The 16,451-nt window shown below is 44.2% G+C and overlaps 1 protein-coding gene across 2 annotated transcripts; it reads left to right on the top strand.

Moving 5' to 3' along the window:
* The first annotated feature begins 25 nt into the window (after positions 1-25).
* Positions 26-16,257, top strand: LOC109900443 (tudor domain-containing protein 7A). 2 transcript variants are annotated; one of them, XM_031837813.1, is made up of 20 exons: positions 26-72; positions 842-1,050; positions 1,383-1,530; positions 1,776-2,013; positions 2,234-2,286; positions 2,574-2,815; positions 3,020-3,796; positions 4,009-4,145; positions 4,418-4,607; positions 6,361-6,472; positions 6,825-7,030; positions 8,882-9,016; positions 9,163-9,246; positions 9,442-9,576; positions 9,745-9,849; positions 11,292-11,708; positions 14,296-14,417; positions 14,683-14,843; positions 15,053-15,174; positions 15,432-16,257. In XM_031837813.1, the coding sequence occupies exons 2-20, from the start codon at positions 850-852 to the stop codon at positions 15,528-15,530; spliced, it is 3,684 nt and encodes a 1,227-aa protein (XP_031693673.1). In that variant the 5' UTR covers positions 26-72; positions 842-849; the 3' UTR covers positions 15,531-16,257. The 2 variants fall into 2 exon arrangements, with proteins under 2 accessions (XP_031693673.1, XP_031693672.1); XM_031837812.1 differs by lacking the exon at positions 26-72 and adding an exon at positions 99-628 and having other exon boundaries at positions 15,432-16,246.
* Positions 16,258-16,451: the final 194 nt, after the last annotated feature.

The following is a 16,451-nucleotide window of genomic DNA, read 5'->3' as shown; positions in this document are numbered from 1 at the left end:
TTTGAGAACAGTTCTGGGGAGACAGTGACTCAGCAAAGTTTGTTCATTGATTGAAGCTAATAACAGTCCCAGGTAATCAGTATGGCTAACCAGCCATTATGAAATACAACGTATTATACGTCCTTGGACTGTTAATAATAGCTACGTAGCTAACGTTAGTTTGAAGCCTGGGTACTTTCGTTACAAGAACTTCTAGTTAACGTTAGCAGACGTTGGCTAGCTAGCTATCATGTTTTCGCCAACAACGCTAAGGCTGTATAGCATATTCGTAGACAGTATTATAGTGTAAGGACTGACATTGGATGTTTATAGGAAAAGTTACTTTGAAAAACATGTTTGACCGCCCAAAGATCGACGGCCTCCCATGACAAGTGCCACACTAACGTTATTCATCCAGTTCAACCTACAATCAATGCAAACTTTTGTAACCTTTCTAAACATCTCTGCTGTAATCGCTACTTTTGTTTAGTTGGCTAACAACAAACACTGGGAAGCTGTAGCCTAAGTGGGCAACCGTATAGCTAGCTAGTTATTGAGTTGGTTATTTCTAGGCAACGGTAACTTGGCTACATATCCGCAGCTCAAGTATTTAAGTTGGCTAGCACATGTCTCAGTAGTTGAGGACTTGGTAAGTGTATAATTGTGTGTTTGATGACTGTAGAACATAACTGTCTTGATTATCTAGCGCAATGATTGGACATTCATTCTAGTCATAATTTAAGTTGGCTCCATTTGTTTATTTGTATTTAAGAAGGAACAAAATGGCGCTGCAATACAAAGTAGTTAACGGGACTAATTTTGTGTTGACACTGACAGCGGCCTTCATTATGTTCCTGACCAGGTGTCAGGATGTCTGACGATCTGATGAAGAAGATGCTCCGGGCTGTCCTCCAGGCCAATAAGAACGGGGTGTCCATCACGCGGCTGCAGGGGGAATACAGGTCGCTGACGGGGGAGTTCATCCCTGACCGAAAACTGGGTTACCCTTCACTGGAGTGCTTCCTCCGCAGTATCCCCTCCGTGGTCAGGATGGAGAATCGCATGGGGGAGGTAAGGCCTACCTCCCAATAAACGGGGGGATGGTAGCCTAGTGATAAAAAGCACTGGGCCAGGAACCGAAAGGTTGCTGATTTGAATCTCGAGCCGACTAGGTGTGAAATCTACCTGTGCCCCGCAGGAGCAAGCAGCATATCCCTTACACCAGCCGGTTCCTTTTCTATTGGCCACTTTCCTTTTAAATCTATGAAGGGAAGTGAAGATGTGCACATTTCAGGAGGAAGGACATATTTGGAGTTTGAGGAGAGTTGAGCTAGTCAGATTTAGGTTTTAAGCCAATATGTGTCACTTTGTATGAGCTTGTACTCTCCATATTTCTCCTGTAGATAATGTGCTTCGCTGCAGTCTGTCAAGAAACGGCCCACATCGCTCAGCTGGTCGCCCGTCAGAAGTCCAGCAAGCGGGCACCTGGCAGATCCCAGATACTGAACTGTCGGATGAGGTCGAAATTGGCTTCAAATTTTGTGTTCTATGGTAGGTCTCGTCTGTCCTTGTCCCAGTCTCCATCATCTGAGAATGGCTCTTTTCTGAATGTCTTTCCTTGATGGCCCAGTTTACTATTCCTTTGAGAACTTGAATTTCAACAAAAAGCTAAGTAAAATTATATTCCTCTCACTCCTGATTCTTTGCACATGTGAATAAAATCAGTGAGTGAAAAAGTGAAGCAGGATGCTATCATCACTAACATCTACCCCTTCCATCTCTCCCCTCGTCTCCAGAGAAGCCTCGGACGTCCCTGCGTCAGCCCGACCGTGCCCCAGTACGCTCTGGCTGGAGCCAGCCGTACTCCTCCATGGGACCCTCACGGCCGCGGAGCTACAACATCTGTGGAGGCTTCAGTGCTGGGGGAGACATCAGGAAGATGTACAGCCAGCATGACGAGCGGGCCAACCCCCCTGCTCTGGCACCGCAGAGTCAGAACAGGGAGCCCATCACTCAGGTGAAACCGAGTGAGAGGTGAGTGGAAGGAACACATGCTTTAGTATGAGAGGTGTGGAGGGCATTAACACACACCAATGTGTAAGGTGTAGGTGGTTTGTGACGTTATACCGTATTCAATGTAATTTTATTTAATGTTATTGACAAATGTCTTCTCTGTATTCAAATAATACCACCAGATGTTACTATCCCTCTATCTTTCTTCAGACCAGTCAAGAAATGTACCTTTTTCTTCTAGACTGGTGAAACAAGTCAACCATCACATTTCGAATACCACCCAAAAAGCTCCTGGTAAGTCTCAAGTGGGACCCATCTTTCTCCAGTTGGAGATTTGGCTAATTGCATGACAGCAGATTCATAGTGGAGATTTTGTCTGAAATCCCAGACTAAGAATATTTCTCCTAGGAAGTATATGCTATGTCTCCCCCTGGAGGGCATCTGGTTAGTGTCCTCTGAACACTTTAGTGGTGGTAGTGTTACTGTACAAAACTTTTGAAACCGTTTTCACCCTACTGAACATGACTGTGGCTGGTATACTATGTATTAATAACATGCCATCGTTTCATCCTATTTCCCAGCTCTCTCCAGTTTCCCAGCTCTCTCCATTACCATCAGTAACATCCCTCGTCCGACGCCCAAAGCCCTTCAGCCGGGAGACTACAACCCCCAGGTTGTGCAGAATCGGATCTCTGAGGTGCTGAAGAAGTACTGCAGTGGTCTGTGGCTCTCCAAGCTGCCCTCTGTGTACCGGGACATGCACCAACAGGACCTACCTGGCCAAGCAGTCATAGACATGGAGAACTGGACACACATCTGCTTAGTAAGTATCTAGTGGAAAATCATTATCTTTGTTTCCCTTCTATCAGCAACAAAAGGAAATGTTTTGAGATTATAGAATAGTTACCACTTTTTTTTCTCCTCCCCACAGATTTACAGAACATTAAAAAGTCGCACTGTTTTACTGTAGTGTTTTATGTACTTTAAAAATGCACTTTGATGCATCGATTGACACTTTGTGTTTCAGCTTGAGAAGCCTGTTAGTACCAATCGAGCAGATAGGCTGGTGTACCCCCCTCAGTCCAAACCCCCCAGCCTTGCTCTCTCACCAGTCAAACCCGCAACGGCTCCTTATACAGTAAAACCAGCCACGTCCCTCCTAGCCAAACCCATCACTACCGCTCCAGTCAAACCAGTCACTGCCAACCCAGTGAAACTGGCCCCTCTATTTTTCTCACCGAGGAACCCCTCCTTGAACCAGAGTCAGACCTTGCCCACTCCACCGGCCCCCTCGTGGAAGCACTCCCTGACCCATACCTCCACCTCTCCAACTGCCCCCTCTACCTTGTGGAATCCCTCTCCTTCCCACCTACTCCCTACGCCCACCTGTAATTTGTGGAGACCCTCCCCTACTTCCACCTCGCCCTCATGGAAGCCAACAACTACCCCCACCTCCCCTACTCCCCCCTCCCTCACCCCCACCTCCCCTACTCCTCCCTTCCTCACCTCCCCCACACAGATGGCCTCCCCTACCCCCACCACCCCAATCCCCCTCTCCCCTACAGCGGTGAGCATCCCTGCGGAGGCGCGCCTCAGACTGAAGGAGCTGCTGTCTAAATACAGCCACGGCCTGTGGGCCCACGCCCTCCCCAAGCTCTACCAGGAGACCTTCAAGGTCCCCTTCCCAGAGGACATCCTGTCCAACCTGTCTCTCTTACTAGACATCTGCACCGTGGAGTACCCCATCGCCGACAACAAGATGAAGGCCATTCTCTACGGCCCCACCACCGAGTACAAGGCCAAGGTAGGGCTGCCTGTTCCACTCCAGAAATGTTATTTAATTTATTCATTGTTTATTCAGGAGATCATATATCGTAGTCATTTCAGATTCCTCTAGTCGGGAATCGACTCTTGAAATTGATTCCCTCCCAAATAACATGAGCCGGGTCCAGTAGAAGAAACGGGTAGAGAACACATTGGCACAACTGTATTATGGTGTGTTGTTTGGACATGCAGGTGAGCAGCACCCCGTCTTCTCCGTCGGGTTATAAGCTCAACAGCACCCCCATGGTTCCTCCTCTGCTGCTCCCCAAGGAGGAGTTCCCCTCAGTGCTGGTGGTGGAGGCAAGAAGCACCGACCAGGTCATCCTCAGGTAGCTTATTTCTTTGGTCATTTTACTATTTATTTTGAGAAATTTCTGGTCAAATTTAAGGGGATTTTCTTTTTTTTGTCTTTGACACTGAAATTTTGAGGGCATTTCATTAACTTTTCAGGGCATTTTGCAACCTAAAGCCTCTAATTTTCTGTTTAGAAGATTCCCTGCCCTGCAATATTTCCTTTTGCTTCTGGAAATCCTCTAACCTGGATTTCAGAAAAACCTGAACACTTTCGGAAAATTATGGGAATTTTCCTCTTCTTACTCAGGTACATAGGCGAGGGCTACTCTCAGGCCCTGGAGACAATGGAGGAATCCATGAGTACCGTCTACAGCCAGCTCAGCGCTCAGAGGCTCCTCCCTTTCCCCTCAGCTGGTGAACTGGCGGCCGTCAAAGTGGAGGGGGGCGAGGAGGTCGTCAGGGCCCAGGTCTGTGAGGTCATGACCGACAAAGTCAAGGTAAGGATAGTCTTGGAGAGGCAAGCTCAATGAGAATCTCCATTGAAAGTTCTGTTTAGTCCAGGACTAGGCTTAACCGGTATCTAGGAAATCTCCTCTATAGGTTTGTGAAGCGCTGCAGGGACCAGAGCCAAAAACACGATTAGGGGGTGAAAAGTTGAACAAACATTGGCCTAGTGGTTAGAGCGTTGGACTAGTAACCGAAAGGTTGCAAGATCAAATCCCCGAGCTGACAAGGTACAAATCTGTTGTTCTGCCCCTGAACAAGGCAGTTAACCCACTGCTCCTAGGCCGTCATTGAAAATAAGAAATTGTTCTTCACTGACTTGCCTAGATAAATAAAGTTAAAATAATAAATTCAAATGCAGTAGAAAGAGATGAGTGTGTGGTAATGGGTTAGAAGGGCCTCATGAGGATACTTTTCTGCCAACTCTTTAGTTGGATTTTAACCTCTAGGGCATGTGGGATGCTAGCGTCCCAGTGAGATTGCAGTGAGATTGCAGATCGCCAAATTCAAATACAGAAATACTCATTATAAAAATTCAGAAAAGATACAACTATTAAACATAGGTTTAAAGATTAACTTCTTGTGAATCCAACCACTGTCAGATTTTAAAAATGCTTTACCGCGAAAGCATACCTTACAATTATTTGAGAACATAGCCCAGCAGACAAATCATTACAAACAGTAACCAACCAAGTAGAAGTTACACAAGTCAGAAAGAGAAAATTAATCACTTACCTTTGATGATCTTCATATGTTTGCACTCAGAAGACATTCATTTATTCAATAAATGTTCCTTTTGTTCGATAAAGTCTCTTTATATCCGAAAACCTCCGTTTTGCTCGCGCTTTCTTCAGTAATCCACAGGCTCAAACGCAGTCACAACAAGCAGACAAAAAAAATCCTAATTGTATCCGTAAAGTTCATAGAAACATGTCAAACGATGTTTATATTCAATCCTCAGGTTGTTTTTAGCTTAAATAATCGATAATATTTCAACCAGACAATAACGTCGTCAATATAAAAGGTAAACAAGAAAGGCACTCGGTCGCGCGCATGAAAAAGCTCTGTGACACGGCACTCATTCAGACTGCTCTTACTCCCTCATTTTTCAGAATACAAGCCTGAAACCATTTCTAAAGACTGTTGACATCTAGTGGAAGGCATAGGAACTGCAATTTGAGTCCTAAGTCAATGGATACTGTAATGGCATTGAAGAGAGAACTACAACAACAACAAAACATCCTACTTCCTGAATGGATTTCTCAGGTTTTCACCTGCCAAATCAGTTCTGTTATACTCACATTATTTTAACAGTTTTGGAAACTTGAGTGTTTTCTATCCAAATATACTAATTATATGCATATCCTATCTTCTGGGCCCGAGTAGAAGGAAGTTAAATTTGGGCATGCTTTTCATCCAAAATTCCAAATGCTGCCCCCTACCCTAGAGAAGTTAAAGTATAGTGTGAAAAATAATAATCATGGGAAGCAGGAAATAATGAGTACGTTTTATTGGCCCTTCCTATGCTAGACTTAGTTACAGGCGTCCAGTCCACATCACCTACATGGCCCTGTGTTTAACCAGATTTGTCGCCCCTCAGGTGTTTTAAGTGGACAACTTAAACATCCTGTTTTCTCAGTAACCAGCCGTGCAGGTGTACTACTAGAAGACTGTACCTTGAATGTTTTCAATCCACAGAAAGTTCAAGGCCCTGTTTATAACCAAACTGTTGTTGTTGCTCTACAGGTGTACTACGTGGACCATGGCTTCTCTGAGGTCCTCAGTAGAACCAAACTACTGGAGCTTCAGAAAGACTTCCTCAAGCTGCCCTTCCAGGCGACTACCTGTACACTAGCTGGTAACCAAGTTCAACTCCCATTTCCCCCGTCTCTTCTGAGCATTGCAACTACAGTGTGTCCATGAAAATAATTAGTTTGTGTGATGGAGAATACAAGCAGTTAGCTAAATGTAATGTTTATTTACACATCACTACAATTAGTGGTATTCCACGTTCTGGTGTGTTTAATCTGCTTTCTTTGTCCTTTAGGGATCCTCTCAAATCTAAGTACCTCGGGGGTGTAATATGGGGCAAGAGGTTCATCTTAATCGCTCTCGCTCTTTTTCCATCTCTTTCTCTCCCATCTTTCTTGCTCTCTTTTCTCTCTCTCACTCACGCTGCTGTCACCATCTTTCTCCCTCTCTGCGTGTAGGTCTGGAGCAGTTCAGCTCGGAGCTCTCTGTGCTGCAGACCCTGGAGTCCCTGGCTGTAGGTAAGATCCTCCTTGTGGAGCTGCTGCAGCACGACGCTGACCCGCCCCAGGTGGTGCTCTACGACACGTCGCACGATGATGAGGTCAACATCAACGTTGTCTGCCTCAAGGCTCTGCAGGACAAGGCCATGGAGAACCCTTTACAGGTTGTTATAGGTTTTCTAGAGTATCCATTTTTCCTTTCAATGCACATTTGATCAATTTGCATGGAAAGGACGTGCAGACAGCATGCTGGGAGCAGCACAGGGTCAGCCTTGGACTGGAGCACATTTCCAGGTTAATGGCCTTGTTCTATGGCACACCGGCAGTAGGAAGCACATGCAATATTGTGTTCTGTCCTTCATCCATCTGAAATGCATGCGTTCCCATCCTGTTTTCTCTTACGTGTTAAGTAATCTACCTCAATCTCACTGTAATGAGGGTTTATTCTCAGTTAGGCGTTCATGAATATGTAGTGCCATGTTATCCCTTATTTCTTAAGTATAAAGTTTGAATGTGTCTGGTTTCTCTTCCAGGTCAACAGTACCTAAACTCAGCAAAAAAATAAACGTCCTCTCACTGTCAACTGTGTTAATTTTCAGCAAACTTAACGTGTAAATATTTGTATGAAGATAATAAGATTCAACAACTGAGACATAAACTGAACAAGTTCCACAGACATGTGACTAACAGAAATTGAACACTTTGTCCCCGAACAAAGGGGGGGTCAAAATCAAAAGTAACCATCAGTATCTGGTGTGGCCACCAGCTGCATTAAGTACTGCAATGCATCTCCTCATGGACTGCACCAGATTTGCCAGTTCATTGTGAGATGTTACCAAACTCTTCCACCAAGGCACCTGCAAGTTCCCAGACATTTCTGGGGGGGTGGCCCTAGCCCTCACCCTCCGATCCAACAGTTCCCAGACGTGCTCAATGGGATTGAGATCCAGGCTATTCGCTGGCCATGGCAGAACACTGACATTCCTGTCTTGCAAGAAATCACGCACAGAACGAGCAGTATGACTAGTGGCATTGTCATGCTGGAGGGTCATGTCAGGATGAGCCTGCAGGAAGGGTACCACATGAGGGAGGAGGATGTCTTCCCTGTAACGCACAGCATTGAGATTGCCTGCAATGACAACAAGCTCAGTCCGATGACGCTATGACACACCGCCCCAGACCATGACGGACCCTCCACCTCCAAATCGATCCTGCTCAGTACAGGCCTCGGTGTAATGCTCATTCCTTTGACGATAAACGCGAATCCGACCATCACCCCTCGTGAGACAAAACCTCGACTCGTCAGAGAGGAGTGCTTTTTGCCAGTCCTGTCTGGTCCAGCGACGGTGGATTTGCCCATAGGTGACGTTGCCTGTGAGGTCCTGCCTTACAACAGGCCTACAAGCCCTCAGTCCAGCCTATTGCGGACAGTCTGAGCACTGATGGAGGGATTGTGCGTTCCTGGTGTAACTCGGGCAGTTGTTGTCGCCACCCTGTACCTGTCCTGCAGGTGTGATGTTCGAATGTACCGATCCTGTGCAGGTGTTGTTACACTTGGTCTGCCACTGCGAGGACGATCAGCTGTCCGTCCTGTCTCCCAGTAGCGCTGTCTTAGACGTTTCACAGTACGGACATTGCAATTTATTGCCCTGGCCACATCTGCAGTCCTCATGCCTCCTTGCAGCATGCATAAGGTACGTTCACGCAGATGAGCATGGACCCTGGGCTTCTTTCTTTAGGTGTTTTTCAGAGTTAGTAGAAAGGCCTTTTAGTGTTCTAAGTTTTTATAACTGTGACATGAATTGCCGTCTGTAAACTGTTGGTGTCTTAACGACTGTTCCACAGGTGCATGTTCATTATTTGTTTATGGTTCATTGAACAAGCATGGGAAATAAACCCTTTACAATGAAGATCTGTGAAGTTTTATGGATTATCTTTGAAAGACAAGGTCCTGAAAAAGGGCCGTTTCTTTTCTTTTGCTGAGTTTATATGAATGTATCTGGTTTCTCCTCCAGGTCAACAGTACCTATATGAATGTGTCTGTGACCAACGTTTGTTCTGACGGAACCATCTTCTGCCAGCTGCCCTCCCGAGGTCGGGTCAAGCTCAATGAGATCCTGGATAAGATCGAGGCCTTCTTCATAACCCAGGTACACGAAGACAGTTGGGATAGTTACACCATTCTGTTTTCTTTTTTTTTTGGGGGGGGGGGGGGGCAAATTGCTGTTACACATATAGCATATAGCCTAATAATGTTATGGGATTTACAATATGTTGTTGATCGTCTCTTTGCCAGGTGACGTCAGAGTCTCTGGTGTCCACTCCGTTCTGTGGGAAGTGCTGCCTGGCCCGGTACAAAGGAAGGTGGTCCAGAGTAGAGGTAGGAGACTAGAGAATAAACTACATGGGGAAGACTTGGGGACATGGAAGGAACACTTATCCCAAAGGGATGTTCTCTGACAATACATCTTTTCACCCCAAAATAATTGAATAGTGAAATCTAACCAATTCTCTGCTCTGTTATATTTTGCGCTGTGCTTGCTTTAACCAAACAGTATGTCTGTATCCCTGTCAGATCACCAACCTCCATGGTAGCAGAGTGCTAGATATCAAATTTGTGGACCTGGGAGTCCCGGCCTCTGTAGAGGTCATAGAGCTGAGAGAGATCCCTCCTTCGTTCCTGCACGAGCTCATGGTCATCCCACCACAGGTTGGACGGAAAGACCCCTGGCTTTATTGATGATTGATTGATCCCTTGTGTTCTCTCCTGTTGTCTGATGTACAGTTTGCGATAGGTTATCTGTACACCATGCGTTCCTTTACATTTTCGCAAGTAAATGTCCCTATGGGATATTAAAGTATACTACTTTCTTCCTAGGCGATCAAGTGTTGTCTGGTAGAGCTGGAGGTGGGGGTCTGGACTCCTGAGGCTGTTCTCTGGCTTAGAGGTGCTGTACTCAACTCTATGGACTGTAGCATGAAGGTACGTCAATCACACACACAGATCCAATTAAAGTATTCAGATCCCTTGACTTTGTCCACATTTTGTTACCTTACAGCTTTATTCAAAAATTGATGAAATAGTTTTTTTCCCTCATCAATCTACACACACTATCCCATAATGATAAAGTGAAAACAGTTAGTTTTTTTGCGTGCAAATTGATTAAAAAAATACTTACCTTATTTACATAAGTATTCAGACCCTTTGCTATAAGACTTGAAATTGAGTTCAGGTGCATCCCGTTTCCATTGATCATCCTTGAAATGTTTCTACAACTTGATTGGAGTCCACCTGTGGTAAATTCAATTGATTGGACATGATTTGTAAAGGCACACACCTGTCTATATAAGATCCCACAGTTGACCGTGCATAACAAAAATAACGACGCATGAGGTCGAAGGAATTGTCCATAGCGTTCCGAGACGGGATTGTGCCGAGGCATTGAAGGTCCCCAAGAACACAGTGGCCTCCATCATCCTTAAATGGAAGAAGTTTGGAACCACCAAGACTCTTCCTAGATCTGTCCGCCCAGCCAAACTGAGCAATTGGGGGAGAAGGGCCTTGGTCAGGGAGGTGACCAAGAATCCGATGGTCACTCTGACAGAGCTCTAGAGTTTCTCTGTGGAGATTGGAGAACCTTCCAGAAGGACAACCATCTCTGCAGTACTCCATCAATCAGGTCTTTATCGTAAAGTGGCCAGACAGAAGCCTCTATTCTATTTCTAAAAACCTGTTTTTGATTTGTCATTATGGGGTATTGTGTGTAGATTGAGGGAAAAACCGTTACTATTTAATCCATTTTAGAATAAGGCTGTAATGTAACAAAATGTGGAGAAAGTGAAGCGGTCTGAATACTTCCCGAGTGCTCTGTATCAAACGCTTTTGTACTGCAGGTGTGGTAACAGATAACTGTTCAGAATGTATTTTGGGAGGAAACTGCAGTCGGCACATTTTTAGACCAAGAACTATTGAATTTGCTTGCCTCGAGCAGCAATATATAATGCTTGAAAAAAGTGACGCATAGACAGACAAGAGTTGATTAGACATTAGAAGCAGGTGTGATCCACAGCTGGCGCAATGGAAGAGTTGTCTTCATTAGCATAGCTTTCATCAGCTTTCAGAAGCCACAAACTGAAAGTAGGCACACTGAAATGTCGAACTTGTGAATCATTGATTTTTTTTTTTTACATGAAAGCCTCTAACTTGGACTGATTTTTAACCCTCTCTTCACCTATATATAAAAGCAGTTTGTAAAGGAAAAAGCTTCATAAAATGAAGGATTTATTTTCCTTCTGTACTGTTAGATCTTCAAGCTTTCTAACTCTCCTTTGCACTGTAGCTCTCCAAGCTGAACTTTAGAAAGGAATGTTACTGATTCTCCTATGTCATGTCTAAGCAATTTTCAACCCTCTCCTTTTCTATAGATCTCGACGCTGGACGAGGACAAGCTGGTGCACATCTACCTGTTTACCTCTAAGGGCTCCCAGGATGTCACCAACAGTGTTAACCACCAGATGGCCACCTCTGACCTATGGAAGCAACCCGGACCCCAGAAGGACGGCCTCCCTACCCTCAGTTTCCTCGACACCGTGGTCGCCAACATGGTGGATCAGCTTACCCTCGACAGCCCCGCCTGCAGCCCTATCCCTGTCTCCACCAACACCCCCAGCCCTCTGGATGGTGCCGGGGACATGTCAAACCCCACTTTGGTCACCTCCGCCTGGGGAGAGAAGCAACTGGTGCTGCCCCCTCTCTTGGAGCTTCCCCAGGCGGGCCAGAACATGGACGTCTATGTGTCTGTGGCCTGTCACCCGGGACACTTTGTGCTGCAGCCATGGCAGGTAACCAGTTCAAGAGAGCTGTCAAGGGCTGTTGCATCCCAAATGGCACCCTATTCCCTACATGGTGCACTACATTTGCACAAAAGTAGCACACTATGTAAGGAAAAGGGTGCCATTTGGGACTCTACAGAGAAATTGTTAACTTCTTATGGGCAGGTGGAACGGTAGCGTCCCACCTGGCCAACATCCGGTGAAATTGCAGAGCGCAAAATTAAAACTACAGAATTATAAATATTTAACTTTCATAAACTCAAAAATAAAGCTTAACTTCTTGTTAATCCAGCCGCTGTGTTAGATTTCAAAAAGGCTATACAGAGAAAGCACACCATGCGATTATCTGAGGACAGCGCCCGCATACAAAAAGCATGAAAAACATATTTCAACCAGGCAGGTGCGCCACAAAAGTCAGAAATAGCGATATAATAAATGCCTTACCTTTGATCTTCTTCTGTTGGCACTCCAAAAGGTCCCAGTTACATCACAAATGGTCCTTTTGTTCGATCATGTCCTTCATATCCGTAAAAACTCAGTTTAGCTGGCGTGCTTCAGTCAATAATCCACCCAGTTTCCCTCCATCAAAATGCATACAAAATGAATCCCAAACATTACTACTTCTCCAAACAACGTTTATAATCAAACCTTAGGTACCCTAATACGTAAATAAACAATCAAATTTAAGATCGTTATTGTATTTACTGGAGAAAAATACCAAAGAACGCACTCTCTTCCACGCGCTTGGAAACACTACAGCCAAAATGTGAGCCACCTAGAAAAACTACAATTTCTGGCTCATTTTTCCAAAAGTCAGCATGAAACTCTTTCTTAAGACTGTCATCTATTGGAAGCCCTAGGAACTGCAATCTGGGAGGATTTCGCCTTGTAATAAAAGTGACAGCCATTGAAAACAGTGGTAGGCTGATTTAAAAAAATTGGGGGGGGGGTTGTCCTCAGGGTTTCGCCTGCCATATCCGTTCTGTTATACTCAGACATAATTTTAACAGTTTTAGAAACGTTAGTGTTTTCTATCCAAATCTACCAATTATATGCATATCCTAGCTTCTGGGCCTGAGTAACAGGCAGTTTACTTTGGACACGCTTTTCATCCGGATGTGAAAATACTGCCCCCTACACGAGAGGTTAATGGAGTAGCTTAGTCTTTAGACATTGATTTAGTTTGGTCTTGGAGATCGTGTGTTGGTATATTTTAGTCTGTATTGTTGAACTCGCGTGACAGGGATTTCTCTGCCAATGAAATCGGGAGGGCCGCCCGAAGTCCAAACTGTAAAAAAAAGTATTGCTTTCAGTGTGAACTAAGATGACTAAAACCACAAAGTATGTAGAAAAGATAATGGTGCTATATCTTTTTGGGGGATATAATACTACTGACAATCCCCTAAATAAAAGCTAGACAGGGAGAATTGAAAGTTAAAACAACAATGAATATAGCAGTATATATTTTATTTTGTTTGTCCAAATGAACACCATATTAGCCATAAAAAAAAATGTAGAATTACAGGTAATTAGCTTTAAAACAGCAAAAATATATATTTTAGCTCCATGGCAGAATATGTATAATTGCATGAAATTTGCAGTGAACTACAATATTTACCTCGGGTGCATGGAAAAATGTATAGAATTGCAGGAAATTTGCTTTAAAACTGCAAAAAAACTGCACTCCATGGACAAATGTTAGAAAATGTCAGCCAGGCCGAACACGCCCCCCCCCCGCCACGCTCAACACCTAAGCCACTTTTTTGATCCAGAAAAAACCTGCATGGCTGAGGCAACTATGTACACTGAACAAAAATATATATGCAACATGTAAAGTGTTGGTCCCATGTTTCATGAGCTGAAATAAGATCCTAGAAATGTTGCATACGTAAAAAAAAAAAAGCTTCTCTCAAATTTTGTGCACAAATTTGTTTACATCCCTGTTAGTGAGCGTTTCTCCTTTGCCATGATAATCCACCTGACAGAGGTGGCATATCGAGAAGCTGATTTAAACAGCATGATCATTACACAGATCCAACTTGTTCAGGGGGACAATGAAAGGTCGCTCTAAAAGGTGCAGTTTTGTCACAACACAATGCCACAGAAGTGTCAAGTTTTGAGGGAGCGTGCAATTGGCACACTGTCTGCAGGAATGTCTGTTACCAGAGAATTTAATTTGAGTTTCTCTACCATAAGCTGACTCAAATGTCGTTTGGCAGTACGTCCACCCGGCCTCACAACCGCAGACCACGTGTATGGTATGGTGTGGGGTCGAGCGGTTTGCTGATAACGTTGTGAACAGAGTACCCCATGGTGGGGTTATAGTATGGGCAGGTAGAAGCTAAGGACAACGAACACAATTGCATTTTATCCATGGCAATTTGAATGCACAAAATACTGTGATCCCTTTTTTTTTTGTTAAGGCATCTGTGACCAATCAATGCATATCTGTATTCCTAGTCATGCGAAATCCATAGATTAGTGCCTAATGAATTTATATAAATTGACAGATTTTTCTCATATGAACTGTAACTCTTGCATGTTATGTTTTTAAATTTGTGTTCAGTATATTTGAAATGTGTCAAATCAAACTCAGGACCTGTACAAGCTGGTGGTGCTGATGGGAGAGATGGTCCTTTACTACAACCAGAGGGAGGAGACGCCGGGGCCCAGAGATGTACAGAAAGGAGAGGTCTACGCCGCCAAGGTGGACCATAAGTGAGTGGACAGTTTAGGTTTTGGAGGCCTCCACAGTTTTGGTTTCATACCAATGTTGACTTCATCGTGTTTTTAGTCCTAGATGATTTATGGGTTTTGTGTTGTTTTCACATGGCTGAGGCAACTATATCAACTTCAAATGTGTCAAGTAAATGCATGAATGTTTCGTTCACCCTTTTCCCTCGTAGTTGACGCTGTTGGTCAAGGGTGTTCTCTCCAACCGCCTGGGGTCTGTATGACCTCTGACCTCTCCCTGTGCCCACAGTTGGCACCGTGTGCTGGTGAATAGGGTTCTGTCCAGCGGCCTGGTGTCTGTGTACGAGCTGGACTATGGTAAACACGAGCTGGTTAGCTGCACCCTGCTTCAGCCCCTCATTGAGTCATTCAGACAGCTGCCCTTCCAGGGAATCACCGCACAACTGGCTGGTGAGTACAGGAAAATGGGTAATACTGTGCATATAATGAATGTGTGTCAGACATGCAATTCTCTGTTGGAATAGTCTGACTGGTGACTTGTAGTTTATCAACAGTGTATTTCTATCATGTTGACCTCTAACCTCTGCTGCTATCTTGAACACTTCTTGCAAAAGATTTAAAGATTTAATAAAATCGAATAAACCCTCTTCCCTCTCCAGGCGTGGAGCAGTGTGTGTGGTCGGAGGCGGCGTCCATTGTGTTCCGGAACCACGTAGAGAAGAAGCCCCTGGTGGCCCAGGTGGAGTGTGTGGTGGAGGCTGAGCTTCCCTGGGACAGGAAGGTGATTGATTTATTGAATTTATTTGAGAATGACAAAAATACATATAGCCAGTAGCAACACAAATTTCAAAAAGGATAGCACAGTCACTGGTTGTCTCTGAAATGGCACCCTATTCCTTACATAGTGCACTGCTTTTGACCAGGGTCTGTTTCAGACAACCAGAGCCCCCGTGGGCCCTGGTCAAAAGCAGTGCACTACATAGGGAATCGGGTGCCATTTTGGATGTAAACACTGACTTATTTCCGTTATGCTCCAAGATGATAGTGTACCTGGTGGACACTTCTCGGGAGGAGACAGACATCTGGGTCCACAACATCATGGCTGACTTTCCAGAGGAGCAGAGTACCGCTGCGTAGAACCGGGCTGGACAGACAGACCACATAAGACTGTTGTTAAACTCTTGCCAGGGTATATCACATATGCTGAAATGATGCACACCACTGGCTGTAGCATATAACTGTTGGTATCCTGTTCACTTATTCCACAGGTCACAAAGATCTGCTAGTGTCCCAGGTCATTCGGGAGCCTAAATTTATGCAGGAGCTCAGTCTATCAGCTTAGCACTGTGTGAAGCATAGAACTGTGATTTTTCTTATCGTATGGGGGGGTGAATCTATTTGCTGTGTGTGTGTAAATAGAGAAAGGTATTCAACAGTACCCACCCCATTGATCTCCTTAGCAGGGTATGTCGTTCAAGTGTAATGTAAAAAAAGTGTCCTTTATTGTTCAGTTTCAATCTACTGTCAAATACTTTGCGTAGAAAGTTCTTTACTGATTTAGTTATTATTCATCGCCAACTTTTGGTTTTGCAGTTGATCTCTTAAGTTGTTTGTCTTAACTTGTGATTTTTTTTGCCTTTTACTTAAATATATTTAAACTAAAATAATAATTTAAGTCAATTGTATGTAATTTGTTGTTCAATACCTTGACTTTTGAAATGCGTGAAATGTATTTGACTGACACTTATTTTGCTTTTTGTGTGTGATATCCCACAGTACTAACTTTACTTTTGAAGGAAGTGGCTCAAATGGATGAATGTAGACTTGGCTGAATAAATTTTCATTAAAAAGCACAACTTTGTTATACATTGTAATATTCATTACCAATAACAGCTACTAGGCTGTTTATACCGTGAGTGGAATATGAAAGGAGAGATGTGTTATGAATTTAGATAAATTAAAACGATATACGAAATTGTATTCAAAGACGAAGGTTTTTATTCTTTACGATAAACGCACTATTGTTTTTGCTGCTGTTCTGATGCACAGGTAACGTAA

This window comes from Oncorhynchus kisutch, linkage group LG12 (genome assembly GCF_002021735.2).
Source record: "Oncorhynchus kisutch isolate 150728-3 linkage group LG12, Okis_V2, whole genome shotgun sequence".
NCBI lineage: Eukaryota > Metazoa > Chordata > Actinopteri > Salmoniformes > Salmonidae > Oncorhynchus > Oncorhynchus kisutch.
This window is presented reverse-complemented; position numbering and strand designations above follow the sequence as displayed.

What these genes read in the sequence shown, in the direction of transcription:
- LOC109900443 (XM_031837813.1), top strand. Translation starts at nt 850, where the DNA reads ATGTCTGACGATCTGATGAAGAAGATGCTCCGGGCTGTCCTCCAGGCC. An exon ending in ACTGGACACACATCTGCTTA is followed by an intron (nt 2,816 to 3,019) that starts GTAAGTATCTAG and finishes TTTGTGTTTCAG; the next exon opens with CTTGAGAAGCCTGTTAGTAC. An exon ending in AGGCCTTCTTCATAACCCAG is followed by an intron (nt 9,017 to 9,162) that starts GTACACGAAGAC and finishes TCTCTTTGCCAG; the next exon opens with GTGACGTCAGAGTCTCTGGT.